General features: G+C 40.8%; 1 protein-coding gene across 2 annotated transcripts; it reads left to right on the forward strand.

Moving 5' to 3' along the window:
- The first annotated feature begins 743 nt into the window (after positions 1–743).
- On the forward strand, positions 744–23166 carry abcc2 (ATP-binding cassette, sub-family C (CFTR/MRP), member 2). 2 transcript variants are annotated; one of them, XM_054798538.1, is made up of 32 exons: positions 744–1259; positions 5677–5850; positions 8262–8408; positions 8494–8631; positions 8707–8829; positions 8937–8992; positions 9353–9602; positions 9728–9912; positions 10666–10843; positions 10933–11187; positions 11831–11896; positions 13279–13416; positions 13495–13641; positions 13721–13805; positions 13891–13957; positions 14051–14177; positions 14519–14695; positions 14984–15151; positions 15442–15625; positions 18356–18488; positions 18569–18671; positions 18759–18978; positions 19069–19223; positions 19291–19446; positions 19903–20102; positions 20176–20302; positions 20388–20489; positions 21119–21262; positions 21352–21510; positions 21583–21749; positions 22567–22761; positions 22863–23166. In XM_054798538.1, exons 1-32 carry the CDS (start codon positions 1215–1217, stop codon positions 22990–22992), a joined length of 4701 nt encoding a protein of 1566 aa, XP_054654513.1. In that variant the 5' UTR covers positions 744–1214; the 3' UTR covers positions 22993–23166. The 2 variants fall into 2 exon arrangements, with proteins under 2 accessions (XP_054654513.1, XP_054654514.1); XM_054798539.1 differs by lacking the exons at positions 744–1259; positions 5677–5850; positions 8262–8408; positions 8494–8631 and having other exon boundaries at positions 8744–8828; positions 8935–8992.
- The last annotated feature ends 611 nt before the right edge of the window (positions 23167–23777 follow it).

Below are 23777 nucleotides of genomic sequence, written 5' to 3' on the forward strand. Positions count from 1 at the left end.
GCAATCATCATTAAGATCTGTGTTGAAATTCATACTGTATTGTTGTGGACTTTGATTATGTATCACATGTCTTTGAGGGTGCTGTCATGCATAATGAGTCATCCGGGTCACAGGCCATGTGGTGTTATCAGGTATGTAATGATTAACCATCAGGACCATGCCAGTCAGTCAGAGATGGGATAAAGCTTCATCATAGTAAAGTTATTTCTGCAGAGTCACTCACATTTATGACTTCATGATAACACGCACGTGTATATTAAGATGTACTCTTCTAACTCTGCAGAAAACACACACACACGCGCAGTCATCATCTGTGTTCAATTACCACACAAAGATACGCCGTTCCGCAACATGGCACCAAAAGAACAGAACACATGCAACCCCAGAACTATTTTGTTTTTCTCATTGTTATTAGTTGTATTCAGTCTAACCACTAATCTTTTTCATACAATGTGAATTTTAGATTTTAAAAAAAAGGAGGAAGGGACGAGCAAGGCAAGGCAGTCAACACTCCTCCCCCTCATTTTTCACTGTTTTCTGTAGTTAATATAAACTTTCTGCAGCATATGTGAGGAGTTGGATTGCTTCCTGAGTTAAATCTGATGTGACAACAGTTCAGAAAATGTGTTCTGCGTGCAGAGGGGTGGAAACCCAACAGGAAAAGAGCGCTCTTAATGAGCTCATTCCCTCCCCTTTCCCTAAACACATTCCATTTTGGGGAGAAAGCACTCACAAGCAGCGGCAAGTCCCGCTCTCCCTTTTACAGTATATTGTGCCCTTTATGCAATCATCTCCATGATCAGTTGAACTTTAGACATAGTTTTTGTGAGTTGAGGAGCGTCCGAGGACTAACTGGTGCTGGCTGGATTCTCTCGACTATACTGTTGTTCTGTCGTTGGCCACACAGGAGAAGACTGCTTCATGCTAAAGTGGAGAAGGATCATCATCTGATCAGAGCATCAACACGTCAGCTGTCTTTATTCTTCTCGTGCACCTATTCGTCTTGTCAGCTCGTGTATTCTGTGCACAAGGAGGTCACAAGCCTCTCCTTCATTTTCAAAACCCCATGGCTCAAAGTCCCTCCGTGTCACATCCTGCTATTGTCATCTCGTGGGTGGACAGGGGAGAGTGAGGAGCTCTTGAGTATACCCTGAGGAGGAGACATCTGGACTTGACTAGTCTTTGAAGGGCGCCTGAGGCCATCACTGTCGACCATGTGTGCTGCTGTCCTGGAGGAGTACTGTGGGTCGATCTTTTGGGTGAGTTCTGATTGTTGCTCCAGCGGGTTTAGCGGAAACAACCTCAAATTCTCAAATTATCTGTTATGGAGTCATTGGCTTGTTATAATCAACACAAAACATCCACAGTAGAAACAAAATTGGACACAATCTGTTCTACAGTGCCTGCTAGTGCCTGTTTTTTTATTTTAACATTCTAGAGAAATTGACCACTGTATAACACAGGGGTGTCCAAACTTTTTCTATCGAGGGCCACATACTGAAAAATGAAATGATGCAAGGGCCATGTTCTGTAAACCACCATGTAGATTTGCTAAGAGGTTATATATATTTCAATAAAAAAAATTGCATGTCAGATTTGTGATATAGGTGAAAAACGTGTTATTATTATGAAGTTCTGTCTTTGTTATTGTTTTCTTATTTTTGCTCTTGTTTTTCCAAATATTTCAATTTTCTTCTTAGAAAAATATTAGTTAAGTTAGTTCTCATAATATTATGACTTTATGAATATTAGAACCTTTTTCCCCAACTGTTTTTTCTTTAATATTTAATATTTCAACTTTATGCGAGTGACATTATATTTCCTCATAATATTACAAGTTTATTCTCGTAAAATTGCAACATTTGTCTCGCTACAATACAAGTTTTTTCCCTTATTTTGACTTTATTCTTGTAAAATTACAGCATTTCTTTCAATTTTTGCTGTTTTTGAAAAAAAAATTCAACAATTTCATCAGCTGTATTCTTGTAAATTTTCTTCTCATTATGTTATGACTTTATTCATAATATGGCTTTATATGACTTTATATGACATATGACTTTATTCCCATAATATTTTGACTTGATTCTTGAATATTACAACTTTTTTCCCAACTCTTTTTTTTTCCCAAAAATTACAACTTTATTTTGTTTTGTTTGTTAAAATTTAACATTTTTTTCTTTAATATTTCACCACCATGCTACTAAAATGACATTATTTTTCCTCATAACATTACAAGGTTATTCTCGTCATTTTGCAACACTTTTCTCGCTAGAATACAAGTTTTTCCCCATATTTTGACTTTATTCTTGTAAAATTACAGCAGTTTTTTTCCATTTCTGCTGTTTTTTTTAATTGTTTCAGCATTTTCAAATGTTTTCTTGTAAATTTTCATCCCATAATATTATAGCTTTTTCCCAAACCTTTTTCCCCCCAAATTACAATTTTATTTTGTTTTGTTTCTAATATTATAACCATAATTATATTTTTAAAATGATATTTAAAAAAAGAACAAATATTCTTTAATATTCCAACTCTATGCTACTAAATTGACGTTATTTTGTCTCAAAATATTACAATATTATTCTCGGAAAATGACGACTCTTTCTTGTTAGACAACTTTTTCTCGTAATATTTTGACCTTTCTTGCTGTTGTTGTTGTTTTTTTTTTTAAGTTTTCTTGTTAAATTATATTTTTAGACTGTGCCACACGGCAATAAAAAAACATCCATCAACCATGAATTGCCGCAAGCCACATTTTGGACACCCCCGGTATAATACAACTTAACATAAAGTAGAACTACAGGTACTCAGTCACATAACAGGGAATAGGAAACATTCCCATTTCTCATTCTTTGGTCATCATCACACTTTTATGCTATCAATGGTGCCCTTCTGTGACGTCGTCCCGAAAAAGTCAAAGAAAAATCAAAATTATTCTTTTCGATGCTAACTGTGCTGAAATCTTGCGCGATTTGTTGAAGTCTTGTGTGACATCAAGAACGATCATCATTTTTTTTTTTTGGGAGGTTCCACTGAACCTTCAAAGTCAAACCAAAGCCAAAGAAGTCGTACAATTTGGTGTGGAGCTAAAAAGTACACCTCAAAAGTTAAACTAAAACTTGTGTGGAACAATCATCACGTGTCATCGGCGCCTAAAGAATTAACAAAGCAACGTACCAGTGTTCACCAGTGTGTACCAGTGTACACCAATGTACACCAGTGTGTACCAGTGTGCACCAGTGTCAGGCTTTGTCAAATAATGAGTGGTTTTGCTGTATTTCACTTTTATTTAAGGTAACCCGGGCCTTTTTTTTGTATGTTCCCAGGCCTTTTTTTTGTATGTTTACATGTATAAATCTCTGCTCAAAAAAATTAAAGGAACACTTGGAAAACACATCAGATCTAAACTGGGGAAAAATGATCTTGAATATCTTTCCTGATAATAAGTGGGTGATGTATTAGTAACAAATTGATGCCACATAATTTGATAGAAATGAAAATGATCACCCTATAGAGGGGGGAAATCAAAGACACACCATAAATGAAAGTGAAAAAATGATGCAGCACACTGGTCCATTTTGCTAAAATGTCATTGTAGCAACTCAAAATGATTCTCAGTAGTTTGTGTGGCCCCCACGTGCTTGTACGCATGCCTGACAACGTCGGGGCATGCTCCTAATGAGACTACGGATGGTGTCCTGGGGGATCTCCTCCCAGATCTCGACCAGGGCATCAATGAGCTCCTGGACAGTCTGAGGAGCAACCTGGCGGCACCGGATGGACCTAAACATAATGTCCCAGAGGTGTTCTATTGGGTTTAGGTCAGGTGAACGTGGGGGCCAGTCAATGCTATCAATTCCTTCATCCTCCAGGAACTACTGTACCTGCATACACTAGCCACATGAGGTCGGGCATTGTCGTGGACCTGGAGGAACCCAGGTCCCACTGCACCAGCGTAGGTTCTGACAATGGGTCCAAGGATTTCATCCCGGTACCTAATAGCAGTCAGGGTGCCATTATCTAACCTGTAGAGGTCTGTGCGTCCTTCCAGGGATATGCCTCCCCAGACCATCACTGACCCACCACCAAACCGGTCATGCTGAATGATGTTGCAGGCAGCATAACGTTCTCCACGGCATGTGCTCAGGTTGAACTTGCTCTCATCAGTGAAGAGCACAGGGCACCGGTGGTGTAGTTGCCAATTCTGGTGGTCTATGGCAAATGCCAATCGAGCTCTACGGTGCTGGGCAGTGAGCACAGGGCCCACTACACGACGTCGGGCCCTCAGGCCACCCTCATGGAGCCTGTTTCTGATTGTTCGGTCAGAAACATTCACACCAGTGGCCTGCTGGAGGTTATTTTGTAGGGCTCTGGCAGTGCTCATCCTGTTCCTCCTTGCACAAAGGAGCAGATACCGATCCTGCTGAGGGTTGAAGGACCTTCTATGGCCCTGTCCAGCTCTCCTGGAGTAACTACCTGTCTCCTGGAATCTCCTCCATGCGTCCAGGTATCGCAGTGATGGTCCAGATCTGGGAGGAGATCCCCCAGGACACCATCCGTAGTCTCATTAGGAGCATGCCCCGACGTTGTCAGGCATCATTTTTTCACTTTCTTTTTTGGGGTGTCTTTGATTTCCCCCCTCTATAGGGTGATCATTTTCATTTCTATCACATTATGTGGCATCATTTTGTTACTAATACATCACCCAATTATTATCAGGAAAGATATTCAAGATCATTTTTCCCCCAGTTTAGATCTGATGTGTTTTCGAAGTGTTCCTTTAATTTTTTTGAGCAGTGTATATACTTAAAATAATTTTTCCTCCGTTGTTTGGGTGCCCCTATGCGTCGCATGTGCCACTGGCCACGGTTTGAGGCAAAGCTGAAGTCACTCCATCCATTCATCCATTTTCTATGCCGCTTCTCCTCATTATGGTCACGGGGGCATGCTGGAGCCTATCCCAGCTGACTACGGGGGACAGGCGGGGTACACCCTGGACTGGTCGCCAGCCAATCACAGGGCACATATAGACAAACAACCATTCACACTCACATTCATACCTATGGACATGCATGTTTTTGGAATGTGGGAGGAAACCCGAATACCTGGAGAAAACCCACGCACACACGGGGAGAACATGCAAACTCCACACATGAGTAATGAGAATCGAACCGAGGTCTTCCCGATCTTCCGACTGTGACTGTGTGGCCACATGCTAACCACTAGACCACTGTGCGGCCAGCTGAAGTCACATAATATCCAATTTGAAACAGCAAAAAATATTGAGCAAAGACGAGTTACGGTTTAGGAGTTGTGTTGTTTGTGACGCTTCCGTGGTCTCCGTAAACATGTGACTAGACAATAAATGTACAGTCAGCGATGACTTGTCTTGTCTGAAGAAAATTCTTGATAATGAAGATGTGCAAAAATGCCGATGTACCTGTAAGTACACAGAAAACTCAACATTGCAGTTGTTTGCACATAATAAAATGAGCAGGGACTGTCAGTTTAAGTAAATGGAAGCTTGAAGTGACGATGGCTTGCCTGTCTATAATAGCGTTTGCTATTATAGACGGGGTGCATGGAGGTACCGTACTTGATGACTTAAATTGGGATGGCAGCATAGTTTCATTTACATGTACTGTATGTGTGCATGCATGCTGCCTTTTGCTGCAGAACTCTTCATATGTTGAAAGGGAGGACCCGGACCTGCCAGCATGTGTGGAGCAGACGGTGCTGGTGTGGATTCCTTTGGGCTTCCTGTGGCTCTGTGCCCCCTACCACCTGGTGGCTTTCTGCAGGAGGACAAAGAACAAGAAATACATGTCGAAGCTCTACATCTGCAAACAGGTACTGCAACACCCACACACTTAAGTAAATATTTCATGAAATTTATTATTAGCCATTAGCATGCTAGGTCTATTTAGCCTCTCAGTATTTTAAATTTCATTAATTTGATGGTTAAATGACAGGACAACATTATATATACAGTCATGGCCAAAAATATTGGCCGGTATTTTTGTACATGACTGTATTTGTATGTCTGAACAGCTCCACAACCCCGGTCACTCTCCGGCCAACGCACCGGCCATCGAACATTTCAGGTATCAGCGTATTGCCACCCCTATGCGAGTAACGGTCTCACCTTAGCCACCCCAATGAAAAATGCTGCTCCAACACACTCCAACACACTTCAACCATGTTATTATTAGCAATGAGCACTTGCGTTCAAAGATATCCTTTCATTTAAGTTGAATGCACCTTTTGGTTGTATTATTCTGGGATTTCCGAGCACACTTAAATGCTGATAAGAATATCCACTTACTGTTCTTTTTTTGTCTTTCTGTGAATTTATACCACACATAAACGCATAATAAAGATGTTGTGATTTTTGGACTTCGGAGTGTCCTTGAATGCACCTCGAGAATAAGAAAGTTGTTGTATCCAGGATGAACAGAGAGACGAGTTGGAGATACATATGTGTTGATGTGTTCAGATCAGATTAAAGTTCTAAAAGCACATCAGACTCTGTGTGACCCTGTGAGGACGCTACACTGTGCCTCCGTCTGTCGTCTTAACAGAGAGGTTTGGCTTGACATGATGCGAATGCGTTAATTAGTCAAACCTAGTCATTGTTTTTTTTTTTTTCACAAAATATGAGTATGTTATTGAGCCACTTTTTCCTGCTTTTGAAATAATAATAATAATAATTCTTCTATTTTTCTTAACTTGAACTAAAGTCCTTAAAATCCTTCTGGAGCACATGTATCCAACTTGTGCCAGGGAGGGCCAGGACACTACAGGTTGTTATCTCCAACCAGTTTCTCCATCAGGTGATTTAACTGATGAGCTCCTCCCTCCTCCTACATTCTCCTCGGCTGACACTTGATAGTGGCGGTGCTTCTGTCCTCATGTCTATGTTTATTGTGACTGTGAAGAAGGTTGACGCCTTCGGTAGTTTTGATAAAAACAGTTTGTTTTCCACTCGCCTTCTCCTTTTCTACTCGCCTGCGGTAATTCCGCGCCAACAAGTTTGTTTCGCTCCAGTATTCCGGACTCAATCTGCATATGCACAGTAACATAGAGTAGTCCATTGCATGAGAAGGGAGGGGCAGCGTTCAAAATGCTTATGAAAGATTATACATTTAGGCAATTCCTTGTGTTTGCCTAATGGTAAGTCCGACCCTGGTACTGCAATGGCTTATACAATCATCTCTCGATATATTGAATTTCAATATTGTTGCCCCACTCTTAATAAAATTAATTAAAGACTAAATGATCGCTGTTTTGTGGTTGACTACGCCCTATTATTCCGTTTGGAAGTGTTATGTTTTTAGCTGCTTATTTTGTCCTTCTTTCTCAGACAGTTTCAAAACCATTGTTGTGTTTAGAATAGACAAATTCTTAGGCTAACTAGTTAGCTCGGTGTATTGGCGGCCGTGTCTTGTCACTACAGAGATCCCTTAGCCTGCGCACAAGCGTTGCGCAATGTGATGTAAACAAAGCTAGCGTCTTTGGCTAGCGGTAATATCGGAGTGTACGTCTATGTATGCCAGATTCATGACACACTGGCACGAATATTTCAATCCAGTGGCAAACATCATAGTGAAGATGGATGTCATACGATCGACCCGCATTATGTTTGACAAACTACAACAACACGCAACTTTCCCAATGCTGATGTCTTATTATTGCTTAACATGTCTACTACATTAGGTAATATGAATATAAAGGTGATTATAGGGGTGTTATTTCATGTTTACAGGACTCTTATAATGGTAAAAAAAACCTTTTTAGGAGGGCATAAACAGGTTTTCCATGCTCTAACTACGAAAATATTCCATTTATTAATATTGGATCCTACTGGATTCACTAATCGCCAATTACCAATTACTGTAACCGCAATAAACTAAATTATATTTTTAAGGTTAAAATGATTTCAACATTTAACAACAGATTTTTTTGGGGGGGGAAATATTAAAGCACATTATTATTTCTTGATTGCGATGTAAAATTCTAGTTATTCTCTTCCATTCCTGAATAGAAGAACATGTTCTTGTGAGTGAGTAAATGTTATGCTGGATTCATTTCTAACTTCTTCCAGAAGCCCATAGAGATGGTCTAGTACATTTATTAAGCACTGAAAAAAAAGTAAAAATGAAAAATAGCTGACTATGAGGATTATAGAGTATCACAGAATAACTAAATGAGAGAAGTTGAATAATATAATGTGCATAGTGTTTGAATATTTTTGCTGTCAGCTTGTTGCAGCTCTGTTGCTCCTGACTGCCATTGCGGGCCTGGGCGTCACTTTAGGAGAAGATTTTGGTCCGGGCCAAAACCCACCTTCACCAGAGAAGAACCCTAATGTGCACTATGCCAACCCCATCCTGTATGCAGTGTCATGGGTATGATGAGACATGTTACACGACTCTGGCTTTCATCATGCAGAGAGGATGTGTGTCCACATTCTGACCTCTTCTATTATTTTAGGTCTTGGTGCTGCTGTGCCAAGAAGGATTAAGACAAAGAGGAGCAGTAGATTCTGCCACGCTCTTCCTCTTCTGGTTTTTTGTGGTTCTGTGCGATGTTTTCCCTCTCCAGAGTGTCATACGAGAAGCACTCAGTCAGGTAAGGACTGCTGGAAGTGACATCAAGTTGTAAGCGTTTGACACAAGCGCTTGCCAAACCCTGTTATTAAACCAGGGAGTCATCGCTGATGTCCCGCGATTCTGCCTCATCTGCATCTCCTTTGGGCTGGAAGTGATTGCACTCATCTTCTCTGTTGTGGCTGACATCTCTCCAGAAACCAGAGAGATAGCAAAAAAGGTATAAGCACTCAGGTGGAGTGTTTGCTTGCTTTTCCCTCTTATTTCCTAAATCTTCATCATCCTTCGAAGTGCTTTTTTTTTTTAATCGTATCATTTCTCCAACAGAATCCAGAGGCAGGTGCGCCATTTTTGAGCAGAATCACTTTCAACTGGTTTAATAGGTAAACTCTCTCACACTGAAACCCTTAGAAACATGCCCACATGCACAGCACATGTGCTAAAGTTAGCATTAGATTTGCATTTTGCAATCCTGGAAATGACCATTTTTCCTCTGTGGATATATTACATTGCAATTATTAAACACAAAGAAAGAGCACAACCATAAAAGGCTAAAGTCTATCAAGTATTTCGTACGACACTCGTATTACATTTACAGTATCGCATGTCGTAAAATTTACTTTGTTTTTATAATTTTTCAAATATTTCAACTCTTCTCTGAAATAATCTTCGTAAATTTTCTTTTCATAGTATGACTTTATTATATCACATGACAATCTCTACGCCCGCCTTGCCCTCCCCAGGATGGCGATGAAAGGCTACAGGCGGCCCCTGGTCCAAGAGGACATGTGGGCGCTGAATGAGGCGGACAGCACGGCCTACATCAGCGAGCGCTTCCAGCACTTCATGCAACTGGAGTTTGGCGCTGCTCGACAGCGGTACCAAAAGGTGAAAAAAACGAAGAAGAATTTAGAGAAATCCCAGAATGAGGCTGTTCAAAATGGACTCTCTTCTGGTCTGGGGAAAGGTGTCAGTCAGGATGCGTTGATGATGGTGAGTGTGCAGAATAAAACACGACAGTCAGTCCACTTTTCTCGCAATTGATTTTATTCATCGATCCCCTGCCTGGTGCCGTGTTCATTATCGTCTGTGCTCTCGGTGTCTTTGTTTTTCTTTAGGAGGAAAGAGGCAACAAAGAAGCCAAAAAAGAAAAGAAAACCAAAAAAAAGAAGGAAGAAGAAAACTATCCTAACTCGTGGCTCGTACCCACCATCTACAAGACATTTAAATGGGTTCTGATTGAATCGGCCTTCTTTAAGCTTCTGCAGGATCTGCTGTCTTTTGCCAGCCCTCAGCTGCTGAAGTAAGTCACTCGATAACAGGGGTGCCCATTACATCGCTCGTGAGCTACCGGTCGATCGCGAAGGTAGTTTGGGTCGTAGTTGGCATAAATGTCACTCCATAGATGACATCAGTCAGCTATCAGTGTTCGCTCTTCCTCCCCCGCGGCAATGGTGGGCGTCACGTCTCAGACTACACACGGAGATGCGACTTTCGTCTTTATTATTCCGATTATGGATAAACTAACTCAGCGGTAAGATGCCTATATCTACAGCATAGCAAAAGTTATCTCTTCACTTGTAGCGGCTAGTTATGAAGAAAAAAGCGAATTGTTTGAGGTCTTTGCTTCGCGTTATGAACTCCACTGTAGAAATCTATGTTTTTCTACACTTGCGTTTCTTAAGCTATTATTCTATGATGATTTGGAAAAATGCCTGTTGCTGAAACCTTCTTAATATGTTGCCTTGACATGTTGCCAGACTGAATTCAACAAAATGGAGAGCAGTGAAGCACACAATCATATTCAAATTGCATGCTGAGTACGACAACTTCATGCATGTTGGCAGGTGTGCACTAATATTGAAAGTTCTCCCTGCCTCTCACGCCCCCTGACAGTTCACCACGCCCCCAAGGGGTGTCCGCCCCACTATTTGAGAAGCACTGGTTGTAGGTTGATGTGCACGGTTTCATTACATTTGATGTCCGATGTATATGTATATCCGACGATTGTATATTAGTTCATTCTTTTGTGTGAACGATCTGTTTTTCTTCCCAGGTTGATGATTTCCTTCACTCAGAATACAAGCAGTTATGCATGGGAAGGATATCTATATGCAGTATTACTTCTAGTGGTGGCCCTCCTGCAGTCTCTGTTCCTGCAGCAGTACTTCCAGCGCTGCTTTGTGCTTGGCATGAAGGTCCGGACAGCTATCATGGCTGCCGTTTACAAAAAGGTAAAACAAATGATTGCCCTGTTTCATATGAACTACAAGTGGAATAGTGATGTTCCGGTGACATTCATCTTTTACCATTTGTCCCCAAGGCACTGGTGGTCTCCAATGACACACGCAAAGAGTCCACAGTCGGGGAAACCGTGAACCTGATGTCCGCTGACGCCCAGCGATTCAACGACGTAATAAACTTCATTCACCTGCTGTGGTCCTGCCCTCTGCAGATTGCCTTGTCCATTGTGTTCCTGTGGCAGGAGCTTGGACCCTCTGTGTTGGCTGGACTAGCAGTCATGGTGCTAATGGTGCCAATTAATGGACTGCTAGCCAGCAAGGCCAGAAATTTCCAGGTTAGAAACAGACACAAGCAGCCAAATGCTACAACGTCTCATATTCAAAATGTTCAATATAAAATTCACTTCTGTAAAAATATACGTTTATATTTTTCTCCCACTTTAAACTTTTGTTCAACCTTTTCAAACTACTTCTGTCTGACATATCCATATCAAGTATTAATTTGGTTTGGGGGATTGATAAACCCCTTGGAAGGACAGTGTATTTACATAGCATAGCAATTGTTATTTTTAAAATAATAATAATAATAATAACACATACACCTTTAAAAAAATGCACACCATTATCCAACATCAGCAGTGACACACACCCGTTTCAGTAGCAGGACACCCTTCTAAAAACAGTCAAAGTTGGGGAATTTTGCTGCATGCTTTGAGTGGGAAAAAGTACCATCATCTGGTGGACAAATATAAACATTTAAAACTGAAAGCCTGTCGTCTAAATTGAAATGTTAACATAATGATTGCTTTAGTCTTAATAATACATGCTGGATCATAAATGACATTTTATAAATGGCACAAAAAGTCCTATTGAAAGCAAGAAACTCAAATGTGTAGGGTTTTTTTCATGTATTTTCGACTTTGCATTAACCTAAAAGACATTTTTCATCTATCTTTTCCTTTCCTGATCTGCTTTCAGATAGAGAACATGAAATTCAAAGATAAGCGATTGAAGATTATGAATGAAATACTCAATGGGATGAAGGTGAGTGCACATCTCAAATACATTCATAGAGTTCCAGTAATAGCCTTCACTAACTTTATGATTGCTATCTCTCAGATGAGGCAGTCAGAGCTAAGGCAATCAATGCAATGCAGGGGCAAAGCGAAAATAACAACAGAAACATTTTTCATAATGGAAAGCTATTTTTATATTAAAGTGCAGAACTTTTCCTAAACTCAACATACTAGAAGGATGAGAACCTAACAGAGGTCAGGAAGTAACAAATAGAAAATAGAGCAGGAAATAGAAAAACAATGAAACAAAAGTGAGGTCATCACATCTTTGGATCAAAAAGCCTTTGAGCTTCAGAAAATGTTCACCTTCTTTTGTGCACCCACCACATGAGGCATTGTTTAGATAAGGACCATATCGCAGGGGTGCTCACACTTTTCCAGTCTGCTTTTAGAATGACCAAGTCCTGAAGATCTACCTCCTACTATAAATATAGAAAATATATATGTATATATTTACTATATTCATTAAAAAATATGAGTGTGCCCTATACATGTACAGTGTATATCAGGGGTGCATGCACTTTTTCAGCATGCAAGTTCCAAGTCAAAATGATCTACCTCTTTCTATAAAACCTGTAACATACATAAAATCTAACTGGTAAACTTTGAAATACTACTGTAAATATTAATGATTAGTATTTCACATTCACATTTTCAAAGTTTGCAGGTAATCAAAGTAGTTTATATCATAATTATATTAAATATGACAATGAAGATAATTACACATAATTCCTTAATGGTTGTGTACATAACTGATCATATGATAATATGTCAGTCAAAATAGCTACGTAACGTTCATTAGGGCACACAGTTCACTTATTACATCCAGTTAGCATTTGCTATCAAACATTACCGATATACAAGAATTTAAAATTATTATGCAAAAGATGAAGTCAAGGCAACATATTAAAAAGGCTTCAGCAATTTCCATTTCATTATGACATAATAGTTTAAGAAGGCGACGAGTAAAAAACACTGATTTCTGTATTGGAGTTCTGGACGCAAAGCAAAGCCATCAAACGGTACACTTTTTTTCCCCTACATAACTACCCGCTACAAGTGAACAGATAACTTTTGTTATAGATATAAGCATCTTACTGCTGAGTTAGTTTATTCGTAATCAGAATAATAAAGATGAAAGTTGCGTCTCCGTGTGTAGCTTGAAACGCCGCGGGGGAGCAAGAGCAAATCTATAGGGGAACTTAATGTCAGCTGGCTGATGTCATATGACAACTACAAAGTGACGATTACGCGATCAACCCAAACTACCTTGGCAAGCTACCAGTAGCTCGCGATCGACGTAACAGGCACCCGTGGACTATGGCTTTAACCCCTTTGCCTTATAATTAGATTCTGAAGCTGTATGCATGGGAGCCATCCTTCCAAGCTCAGGTGGAAGACATCAGAGGCCAAGAACTGAACGTGATGAAGAAGTTTGCCTACCTCACATCAGTCTCCACCTTCATTTTCAGCTGTGCTCCGGCTCTGGTGAGTCCACTCAAAATACCACATACCAGCAGAGAGTAACAAACATGTATTATTTTTTTCACACTGTTTTTGTTTTAGGTGTCTTTGGCCACATTTGCCGTGTTTGTAGGCGTGAGTTCAGACAACGTGTTGACCGCTGAGAAGGCGTTCACCTCCATCTCTCTTTTCAACATACTCAGATTCCCTCTGGCCATGTTGCCGATGCTCATCGCTGCCATTGTGCAAGTAAGGACACAAAGTCACAGGAGACATTCCGACCCCATCTGTCCTAAATGGCTAATTATTGTGTTATTTGACATTCTAGACAGCAGTGTCCAGAAAGCGTCTTGAAAAGTTTTTGGGAGGCGAAGATCTTGAAAGTGATGTCGTGCGCCATGACCCCAGCATCAGTATGTTCAAATAAGAAGCACTTAAGAAGCAGAATCTTCTCTAGTTGGCATATGCACTTTAAATCTATTCTCTCTATTTTTGTAGCTTCTGCTGTTAGCGTGTGCCATGGTTCCTTTTCATGGCAAAAAGATGGCGAGCCCCTGCTTAAGAAGTATGCTTTACATAAAACAATACCACACATTTTTTGCTGTATGAGCAAAAAACGTCCACCTCACTGTATTTCCTTCTTACCTGTATTTGCCAGTGTGTCTTTGGACATCAAGCCAGGGCGGCTGCTTGCAGTTGTGGGAGCTGTCGGCTCGGGCAAGTCTTCTCTGATGTCGGCCATTCTGGGAGAGATGCACAGCACCAAAGGATTCATCAATATTCAGGTGGCATACAGTTGAAGTCAAAATTATTCAATCCTCAATTATTTACACAGTTTATCAACCTTCAGTCGTTTGCAATAAACCAGCAAAATGAAAACAATGTAATAGGGACGTCCGGATCCACATTTTTTGGCTTCCGATCCGATCCGATCCAATTTTTTTATAGTCTTGCCGATCCAATCTGGTAAAGTGCCTAAAATCCAATTTACATAAGTTGCCTATGAGGTAACAGGAAACTGTGAGGAAAAATTTGCCTCCATGAGCGAAGTAAAAGAACTTAAGCCAAAAATGTCTTTCAAATATTTTCAAGAACTTTGAAGCACTCTTTTTGTCTGCTTTTCCAGGGTTCTCTTGCCTTTGTACCGCAGCAAGCGTGGATCCAAAATGCCACTTTGAGGGATAATGTCATGTTTGGCTCGCCCCATGATGAGAAGAGGTTACAGGAGGTGATCCAAGCCTGTGCCTTGGCTCCTGACCTGGAGCTGCTTCCTGGTGGTGACCTGACTGAGATTGGGGAGAAAGTACGAAAACGGTTCTAGGATTTAAGAATAAACCATGAGAGTTTCTTTGTTGCTTTTTATCTGTGTTTCCCTGCGTAAACATACAGGATAATGTGTGTACACTGCAAACATTATGGTAGTTAAACATTTGTGGCAGCTCTTCAACAATCAAAGCACACGGAAGAAGCAATGTCCAATAGTGCCAGTCTTTTAAAAATGCAAATGCAAATGTAATATAAAGCATGCCATGGCAAAACACGGCTTATTAAAACTATATTGTTCTACTATCCTTCCCCTCCCGCTTGCTAGGGTATCAACCTGTCAGGAGGTCAGAAGCAGCGTGTGAGCTTGGCCAGGGCAGCCTACAGCCAGGCTGATATTTATCTGCTGGACGACCCCTTGTCTGCTGTGGATTCTCATGTGGGAAAACATCTTTTTGACAAAGTGATCGGACCTAATGGAATACTCAAAGACAAGGTTTGCGCACACATTTTTACCGAGGGTCAAATATTTCACCTCAAATAAACTGTACATCTTGCAGGTTGATACAGTATTTTGCTACAAGCACTGTAGTGACACACGCAGGAGCATACATTTTGCAGTGTAATAGAGTAAATATCAATTAAGAAAGTCAACTTGTGGCTTTAAAGCTCCAAGTTTATATACGACCGTGTATATAAACAGTTTATATAGTATTTTCAATCTGCTGCTATCAGAGTTTCACTGTGTTTCCCCTTCTCAAGTCCACTTTGTTTTTGTTTATGCAGACACGTATCCTGGTGACTCATGGAGTGAGCTTCCTGCCCTATGTGGATGAAATTGTTGTCTTGGTCAATGGAGTGGTTTCCGAGGTTGGATCCTACAACAGCCTCCGTGCTAGCAAAGGAACCTTTTCTGAGTTTTTAGACACGTACGCCAAAGAGCAAAACAATGCTACGAAACCTGAGAGAGGTATTTCAGTCTTTCTTCTCATCTACTACCTGTATTTGACTGTGTACTACATACATTATCTAGCAAAAGTGAGTACGTGCACATTTTAGCAACCATTTTCATTACAGTACAGTCGTCCATCGCCACTTTGCGTTTTGTATTTGCCGGCTTCGCTTTATCATGTTTTTTCAAAATATATTCATTATTAAATCATTCTGTTTCAAGCATAAAAATGGCAAAATTAACAAAAATATATATAGTACATCGAGGAAAAGGCTTCTTGAGACGTCATCTGTACTTCTGTGTAGAAGGTGTCGGACGTTTCGCTCCTCATCCGAAGAGCTTCGTCAGCAAACTAATAAGTGCTGGTAGCTTAGGCCTTAAATACAGTAAGAGTGGGCGGAATTGGTGTGCCAACACCCTCCTCCTATTGGTTTGTTACACTAAGCCTGGGCGGAGCAGTGGTATAATCCTATCCTGTTATTCACACCTACGATAAAAGGGAAGTGTCGCTCCCTGAATTGGGTATGAACGACTCTGATACTGGCTTGTTAGCATCTATTGTTCTGGCTCGGCCCTGCCTTCACCTCATTTGCAAGACTAAGAGCTGTGGGTTTTGGTCTCAGTAACCTGCTGAACACAGGGTCCAAATTAAACCTCAAACCACCATTCCGATTCAATGATGGGTTCTGTTGTTTGACAAAAATAGCTTCCTTTACTCCTCTTTCAAACCATCTGTTTTCTTTGGCCAAAATCTTAACCTCGCTGTCCTGAAAAGAGTGATTGGTAGCTTTCAGGTGTAGATGTACTGCTGATTGAGGACCACTAGCATTGTCCCTGCGATGTTGATAAAGCCTTTTTTGGAGCATTTGCTTAGTTTCCCCAATGTAGTGCTCTTTGCATTCCTCATCTTTACAGTGGATGGAATAGACCACATTGCTCTGTTTCTGGTTTGGAGCCTTGTCTTTAGGATGCACTAATTTTTGTCTCAGGGTATTTACTGGTTTGAAATAGGTAGGAATTTTGTGTTGCCATAAGATCCTCTGGAGTTTTTCGGAGACCCCCGCTACATAAGGGACTACCACTCCTCTCCTTTTTGCTTCTGTGGGCTTTTGGGTTTCTTTCCCTACTCTCTTCTTTTGACATTTGTTAAAAGCCCACCGTGGGTACCCACAGGTTGAGAGCGCTCTCTGGACATGTTGTGTCTCCTTTTTCTTTCCCTCAGCACTAGTTGGTATTTGTTCCGCTCTATGTTGGAGGGTCCTAATAACCCCTAGTTTATGTTGTAGTGGATGGTTTGATTCAAAAAGCAGGTATTGGTCAGTGTGTGTGGCCTTTCTAAAGACCTCTGTAAGTAGCTGTCTGTCCTTTCCTATAATTACCTTGCAGTCTAAGAAGGCTAGTTGGTTTTCTTTAGTGTCCTCGCGAGGTGAAGGCAGGGCCGAGCCAGAACAATAGATGCTAACAAGCCAGTATCAGAGTCGTTCATACCCAATTCAGGGAGCGACACTTCCCTTTTATATTAGGTGTGAATAACAGGATAGGATTATACCACTGCTCCGCCCAGGCTTAGTGTAACAAACCAATAGGAGGAGGGTGTTGGCACACCAATTCCGCCCACTCTTACTGTATTTAAGGCCTAAGCTACCAGCACTTATTAGTTTGCTGACGAAGCTCTTCGGATGAGGAGCGAAACGTCCGACACCTTCTACACAGAAGTACAGATGACGTCTCAAGAAGCCTTTTCCTCGATGGACAACTCCTGTACGACTGAGAGCCTACACAGACGTATATATAGTACAGTATGTAAGGCATTCAGAACATGCATTAAAAGACTATGTGAAAGATGTGTAGTATTCTACACTGGTGTCAGTAATGTTCCGGTAATATTCAGTGAGACACACAAACGCCAGACTTGATTGCTGGGCTTTTATTGGAGGTTTGAATTATCTCACAGCGGGCTCAATAATCCCTCCTAAAAATCCAGAATGAAAATACAGGCTATTATTACTGAAGTAACTAGAGATGAGCCAGATACGCGTTTTAGACGAATATCCATTACGGATAATGTATTTTTTGCCGAGTACGAGCATGAAACGAGTACAGCTCGTCATTATCCGCAATCGACCCAACATATAGCCATTATTGTCTGAATAGCTGGCAACACAAGTAAGTACACCTCACAGTGAACATGTCCAAATTGCCAATATTTAGTGTTTATGATGACATCACTGGTGGAGCTGGTGCATGTTAGACCCCCGGTGCTCTTCCACCTTCCTTCCTTCAGCCTGAGGATGCTCCATGGGTGCACATTTGGGTTCAGGTCTGGAGACATATTTGGTGACTCCATCACCTTCACCCTCAGCAAGACACTTGTCATTTTCCCAAGGGAGGAGCTTGTGCTCTGCTTCACAATGTTTCAGTACATGATACAATGAACCACATCTCCCAAGTGCCTGCAGCGCTCATGCAGCCCCTGGCCATGACACTACCACCACCATGCTTGACCTTAATGACTGTTTGTTGAATCATTTTCAGCAGATAGTAAATATATACTGCTATACAAGCTGCACACTAACTTCTCTAAAGTATATCCAAGGTTAATTTCTATCAGATTGTCCCTTTGAATTTGAGGTGTGTACTCACGTTTATCAAACCAAAGATAATAAAAATTGAAGGTGAAATGCTTATAAAAAGACAAATTGTAAAAGGCTCAAGAACGATACATGAGTACAGTGTGTTTTTATCCAGAGCATGACCAGAGTGTTGCAGAGGAGATGATCCCTGAAGGAGATGACGCCCAACCTGACTCCCCTTTGGAAGACACTGTCACTGTGACTCTAAAGAGAGGAAACAGCATCCGTCGGAGTCAGCGCAACAGCAGGTAGAGGATTACTGTGGAAGGCTGGGCTGGGTGACAAACGATCAAATTTTTGTGGATGAGACTACTCTGGACTTTTCTAGTTTTCGAGTAGGGAAAAACAGTTCCACGAGGAAATCTGAAAGTGCAGGTGAAACAAACAAAGGCCAAAGGCTCATTGAGAAGGAAACTATGGAAACAGGACAGGTAATTTCATCTCTTTTTTACGGTTGTTTTCAATCACACAAATAATTCAAGAAATCATGATTGTTTTTTTGTGTCTTTATTCTCCAGGTGAAATTTTCAGTCTACCTCCAGTACCTGCGTGCTATGGGCTGGGGATACGCCACTATGGTCTTCCTGGTGTACTTCATCCAGAACATTGCATTCATTGGCCAGAATATTTGGCTGAGTGATTGGACGAATGATGCAGTGGAGTACTACAACAGGACATACCCTACATGGAAGCGGGACACCAGGGTGGGGGTATTTGGAGCTCTGGGAGTGGCTCAGGGTAACTGTCCATTCTGTTATTTTGTAATTGATAATTACTTGGCTAATTTTAAGAGAGTGGCGCAATCTCATCTATATTTTTTTATGGCAGGCTTCTTTGTGTTTCTTGGTACACTGCTGCTGGCCAATGCCTCAGTTGCGGCATCCCGAATTCTGCACTCAAGGCTTCTCAATAACATGCTGCGTGTTCCAATGCTGTTCTTTGACACCACGCCCATTGGAAGGGTGGTCAACCGCTTTGCAAAGGTTGGACTCATTCTGCAACCACGCAGCTAAAGAATTGTATTTCATTTCCTCTGTATTTGTCCAATAGGATATATTTACTGTCGATGAGGCCATCCCACAGTCGTTCCGCTCTTGGCTCCTTTGTCTTTTGGGGGTCCTGGGGACACTCTTTGTCATCTGTCTGGCCACTCCTTTCTTCACCATTGTCATCATTCCTCTGGCTGTTGTGTACTTCTTTGTACAGGTAAGAGGGAAGACGATGGATGGATTTGAAATATTTTCATGTTAAAACAACTTAAATTAAATACACCTAACTGACATTACAGCATTACAGAGTAAAATGCTGAATTTGAGAAAGATAGATTTTTATATACAGTGTTTCATCCATTACAAAATATTGGGTATTTTTCAAATGTTTATTTTATTTTAATCTATTTTGTTGTTGTTGTTTTTTTGCATGTTCATGGTTTATTGGGAAGCTGCACGTTTTATGTCATTTTATTCTGTCTTTGATTACATTTTTAGTGTGCTTTTTTTTTACTTAATTACCTGTCCTGATCCTCCGATCTACGATCAATAAAAAAGGCAAAGCTCAATCGAAATCGACATCTCTATACTAATGCAAACCAATTTGAACAATTTTTCCAAGAGAAACCATTTACAGCAGATTTTGTAACTCTTGTCCTTTGTCTCCACCAAGCGTTTTTATGTAGCGACGTCAAGACAGCTGCGACGGCTTGACTCGGTGTCTCGCTCTCCCATATATTCACATTTTGGTGAGACGGTGTCAGGCCTGTCTGTGATAAGAGCTTACGGCCATCAAGAAAGGTTCCTCCAGCACAATGAAAACACCATTGATGAGAACCTAAAAACCGTCTACCCGTGGATCGTGTCTAACAGGTCAGAGAGATAAATGACTTATCTATTCATCCAATGGTGTTGTTGAATGATGATGCCCTTGTTTCATCTATAGATGGCTGGCTATTCGTTTGGAGTTTCTGGGCAATCTGGTGGTGTTTTTTGCTGCTTTGTTTGCCGTCATTTCCAGGGAGACTCTAGACAGTGGCCTGGTTGGCCTGTCCATATCTTACGCCCTTAACGTCAGTCCCTGATGCACTCACACGGTAATGATGATGGGAATAAGCCATAGTGATACCAATTTTTTTCCCAATCTGGCACTTGTAGGTCACGCAAACCTTGAACTGGCTTGTTCGGATGTCCTCAGAGCTGGAGACCAACATTGTCGCTGTGGAGAGAGTGAGTGAATACAGCATCATTGATAATGAGGTATGTAAATAGGAAAGCATTTTAGCACTTTGACTCATAAAGTATCTATTTGTTGACACTCTATGTGTAACCAGTTTGAATTCCAATATTTAGTAGGCAAACACTATGAGCACCTTCTATCATGGCCATTTACACTGTACATACAGTACTGCACAATTATTAGGCAAGTTGTATTTTCGAGTATTCATTTTATTGTTGGATAATTATTGCCCAAAATGTTGCTGAACCTCAAACCGGAATAGTTAAACTGAGGTTGTGACTATCTTAGAAGAGTATCAACTGTTTTATGCACAATTAATATGCAGCTTAATTAATTATTTTTTTCCCAATTTCACATGTTAATTTTCGTTTGACCATAGTTCAAGAGTGCTGCATTCCTCTGTAAGACTTTTTTTTTACAAAGCTGGACTTTTCAGAGTCAGTTAAATATTTGTTTTGGGTCATACATGTGCATGTGAAAACAAAGGATGTACTGCAATGTAACTTTTTAAAGCATGTTCAAAATAAACTAAACCATTACCGTCAATGAAGATTTGCTGTAAATACTCACTTGCCTAATAAGTATGCACGGAGTGTAGTCTGTCTGCTTCTGCAATGTATGCTTATCATCCTTATTATGACATCTCTAGGCCATGTGGGTGACAAACACTCGGCCATCAGAGAAGTGGCCTGAGGAAGGAAGACTTGTGTTTGAAAACTACAAGGTCCGTTATAGACCTGGTTTGGACCTGGTGCTGCATGGCATCTCCTGTGACATTGGCAGCACAGAGAAGGTTTGTTTGTGGCTTTATCGTGGAGATTTGTTGTTCATATACTGTACATTGATGTCATTTGCCATAATTTACCCTATTTTTTTTCTTAGATTGGTATTGTGGGCCGCACAGGAGCTGGGAAATCCAGCCTGACCAACTGTCTGTTTCGAATCATTGAAGCTGCCGAGGGTCGTATCCTCATCGATGGTATCGATATATCCACAATAGGCCTGCATGACTTAAGAAACAGACTCACCATCATACCACAGGTACACACAACACCACTGTAACATAAACACAGTCCAAACAGAGCACTGACCTGTCCAACTGTGTGCGTGTAGGATCCAGTGTTGTTCTCCGGAACCTTGAGGATGAACCTCGATCCGTTTGACAGATTCAGCGATGAGGACATCTGGAGAGTGCTGGAGCTTTCACACCTTAAGGAATATGTGGCGGGGCTGCAGGAGGGATTACAGCATGAGGTTGCAGAGGGAGGAGAGAACCTGAGGTGGGTCCGACAAATGCATACTCAAGTCTGAAGCATCTAATTGATCAATCAGCAGTTAACTCTTTTGGCAACACTAATTCAAAAAGCTGCCCACACGACAGCCTCTCAGGGATCACGTCACATGCAACAGAGTGCGCTAATGGCGCTCAATTTAATGGACCAACGAAAACCAGGACATTTTCATCACTTTCTAATAGCCCCTTTATTTAGGACTATTCAGCTAAATTGTTCAGGAAGGCCACATGTCACTCATAACATGAGTTGTGCTTACTAGTCAGAAACAAGCAGAAAAAGGCAAAAGTTCATCATCAAAAATGCAGAGGAGTGATGGTCCTGCCCATGAACAAAAGAGGAGTCAAATATCTGGATAAAAGGAGCGTTGTCTCTGCTGATAATTTAAGAAATGCTGCAATTATTTCACAATGTTTTATATTTTATCTTTTGTGGGATTTTGTGGTCCAGATGTCCACCGTGGGCTGCATATGGCTGCCTTAATCCCCCTTAAATGTTCATTTGACACCTTACCGATATATTTTTGGAAAAGCAAAGTCCATAATTGCATGCTTGACCTTTGGGTTGAACTATAACAGAGATTGTGATCAGTGATATTGTCTTCCCTAAAGTGTAGAAGCTGTTACAGCTGCAAAAGGGGATTCATTTTTTTTCTTACATTTTCACTTCCCGTACAGTAGATGCAATTGCTAGCTGTCCTAATAACTGTAGCAGAGTTAGAACCGGGTGCAGGTTATCGTACCAGCAGCTCTCAAACTAGCCTAACAAGCATCCATTTGTGTGCCATATCTTAACACACTTGCAGCGTTGGACAGAGGCAGTTGCTGTGTTTAGCCCGTGCACTGCTCAGAAAGTCCCGCATATTAATCCTGGATGAGGCTACGGCGGCTGTGGACCTGGAGACAGATAACCTGATCCAGACGACCATTCAGAAAGAGTTTGCACACTGCACCGTCCTCACCATCGCCCACCGCCTGCACAGCATCATGGACAGCTCTAGGTAGGTTACTGTCTCTTTCACTGTTGCTCACATTCCTAGGCAGTTATAACAGCACTAATAACACATATGGTTGGCCGATTATTTGTGATCTTCCTGCACAGGGTGATGGTGCTTGATTCCGGTAGGATAGTGGAGTTTGATTCTCCGAGTAGGCTGCTTGAAAAACAAGGACATTTCTATTCCATGGCAAAGGATGCTGGGATTACACAAGCAGAAATCACAAGTCTATGATTGGAATGTTTGATTTTTTTTGTTGTTGTTGCATAATTTGGTTTTTATATGATTTTAAAAGGTTGTATTGTGTTGTATGTGGATGGGCATTTTTGTATTTAAAGCAAACACAATCACATTCAATGTGTAAATAATGTTTGTATATAAACAAATGTGAATAAATATTTTTTTTCAAATGGTGCAGGTTGTTTAAATGTTTGCTTCATAATTTACACAATGCTTCAAAAATATATTTTGTATACAGTGGTGTTTGCCCCCTTCCTGATTTCTTTTTTGCATGTTTGTCACACTTAAATGTTTCAGATTATCAAACAAATTTAAATATTGGTCAATGACGACACAACTGAACATAGAATGCAGCTTTTTTAAATTAAATGTTTGACTTCACCATCAGATGGGATAGGCTCCAGCTCACATGTATAAAACATGGATGGAATTATTTGTTGCAATTCAGAATTTATCAGAAACTTTTTTAGTTGTTGAATTCTGCTTACAGTTAAATGAAAACAACAGTAAATTAGTGATGTCTCGGTTGCAAATTGGTTCAAAGAGCCGGCTCTTGGAAATTTAAATAATAAACATTAGCTATCATGTATTTTTTTAAATTCGCAATTCATTTTACACAATACACATAATTTGATAATAAATTAATTTAAGACAACAAATAAACTCCGAGGAACCACTTGGGAGCCGAAAGAGCCGTCTCTTGTTATTCAACCGAGTCAAAAGTACCGAGTCTCTAAAAATAGCTGAAATTTCCATCACTTCAGATAAATGAACCACAC

Source organism: Dunckerocampus dactyliophorus, chromosome 14 (genome assembly GCF_027744805.1).
Source record: "Dunckerocampus dactyliophorus isolate RoL2022-P2 chromosome 14, RoL_Ddac_1.1, whole genome shotgun sequence".
Taxonomy (NCBI): domain Eukaryota; kingdom Metazoa; phylum Chordata; class Actinopteri; order Syngnathiformes; family Syngnathidae; genus Dunckerocampus; species Dunckerocampus dactyliophorus.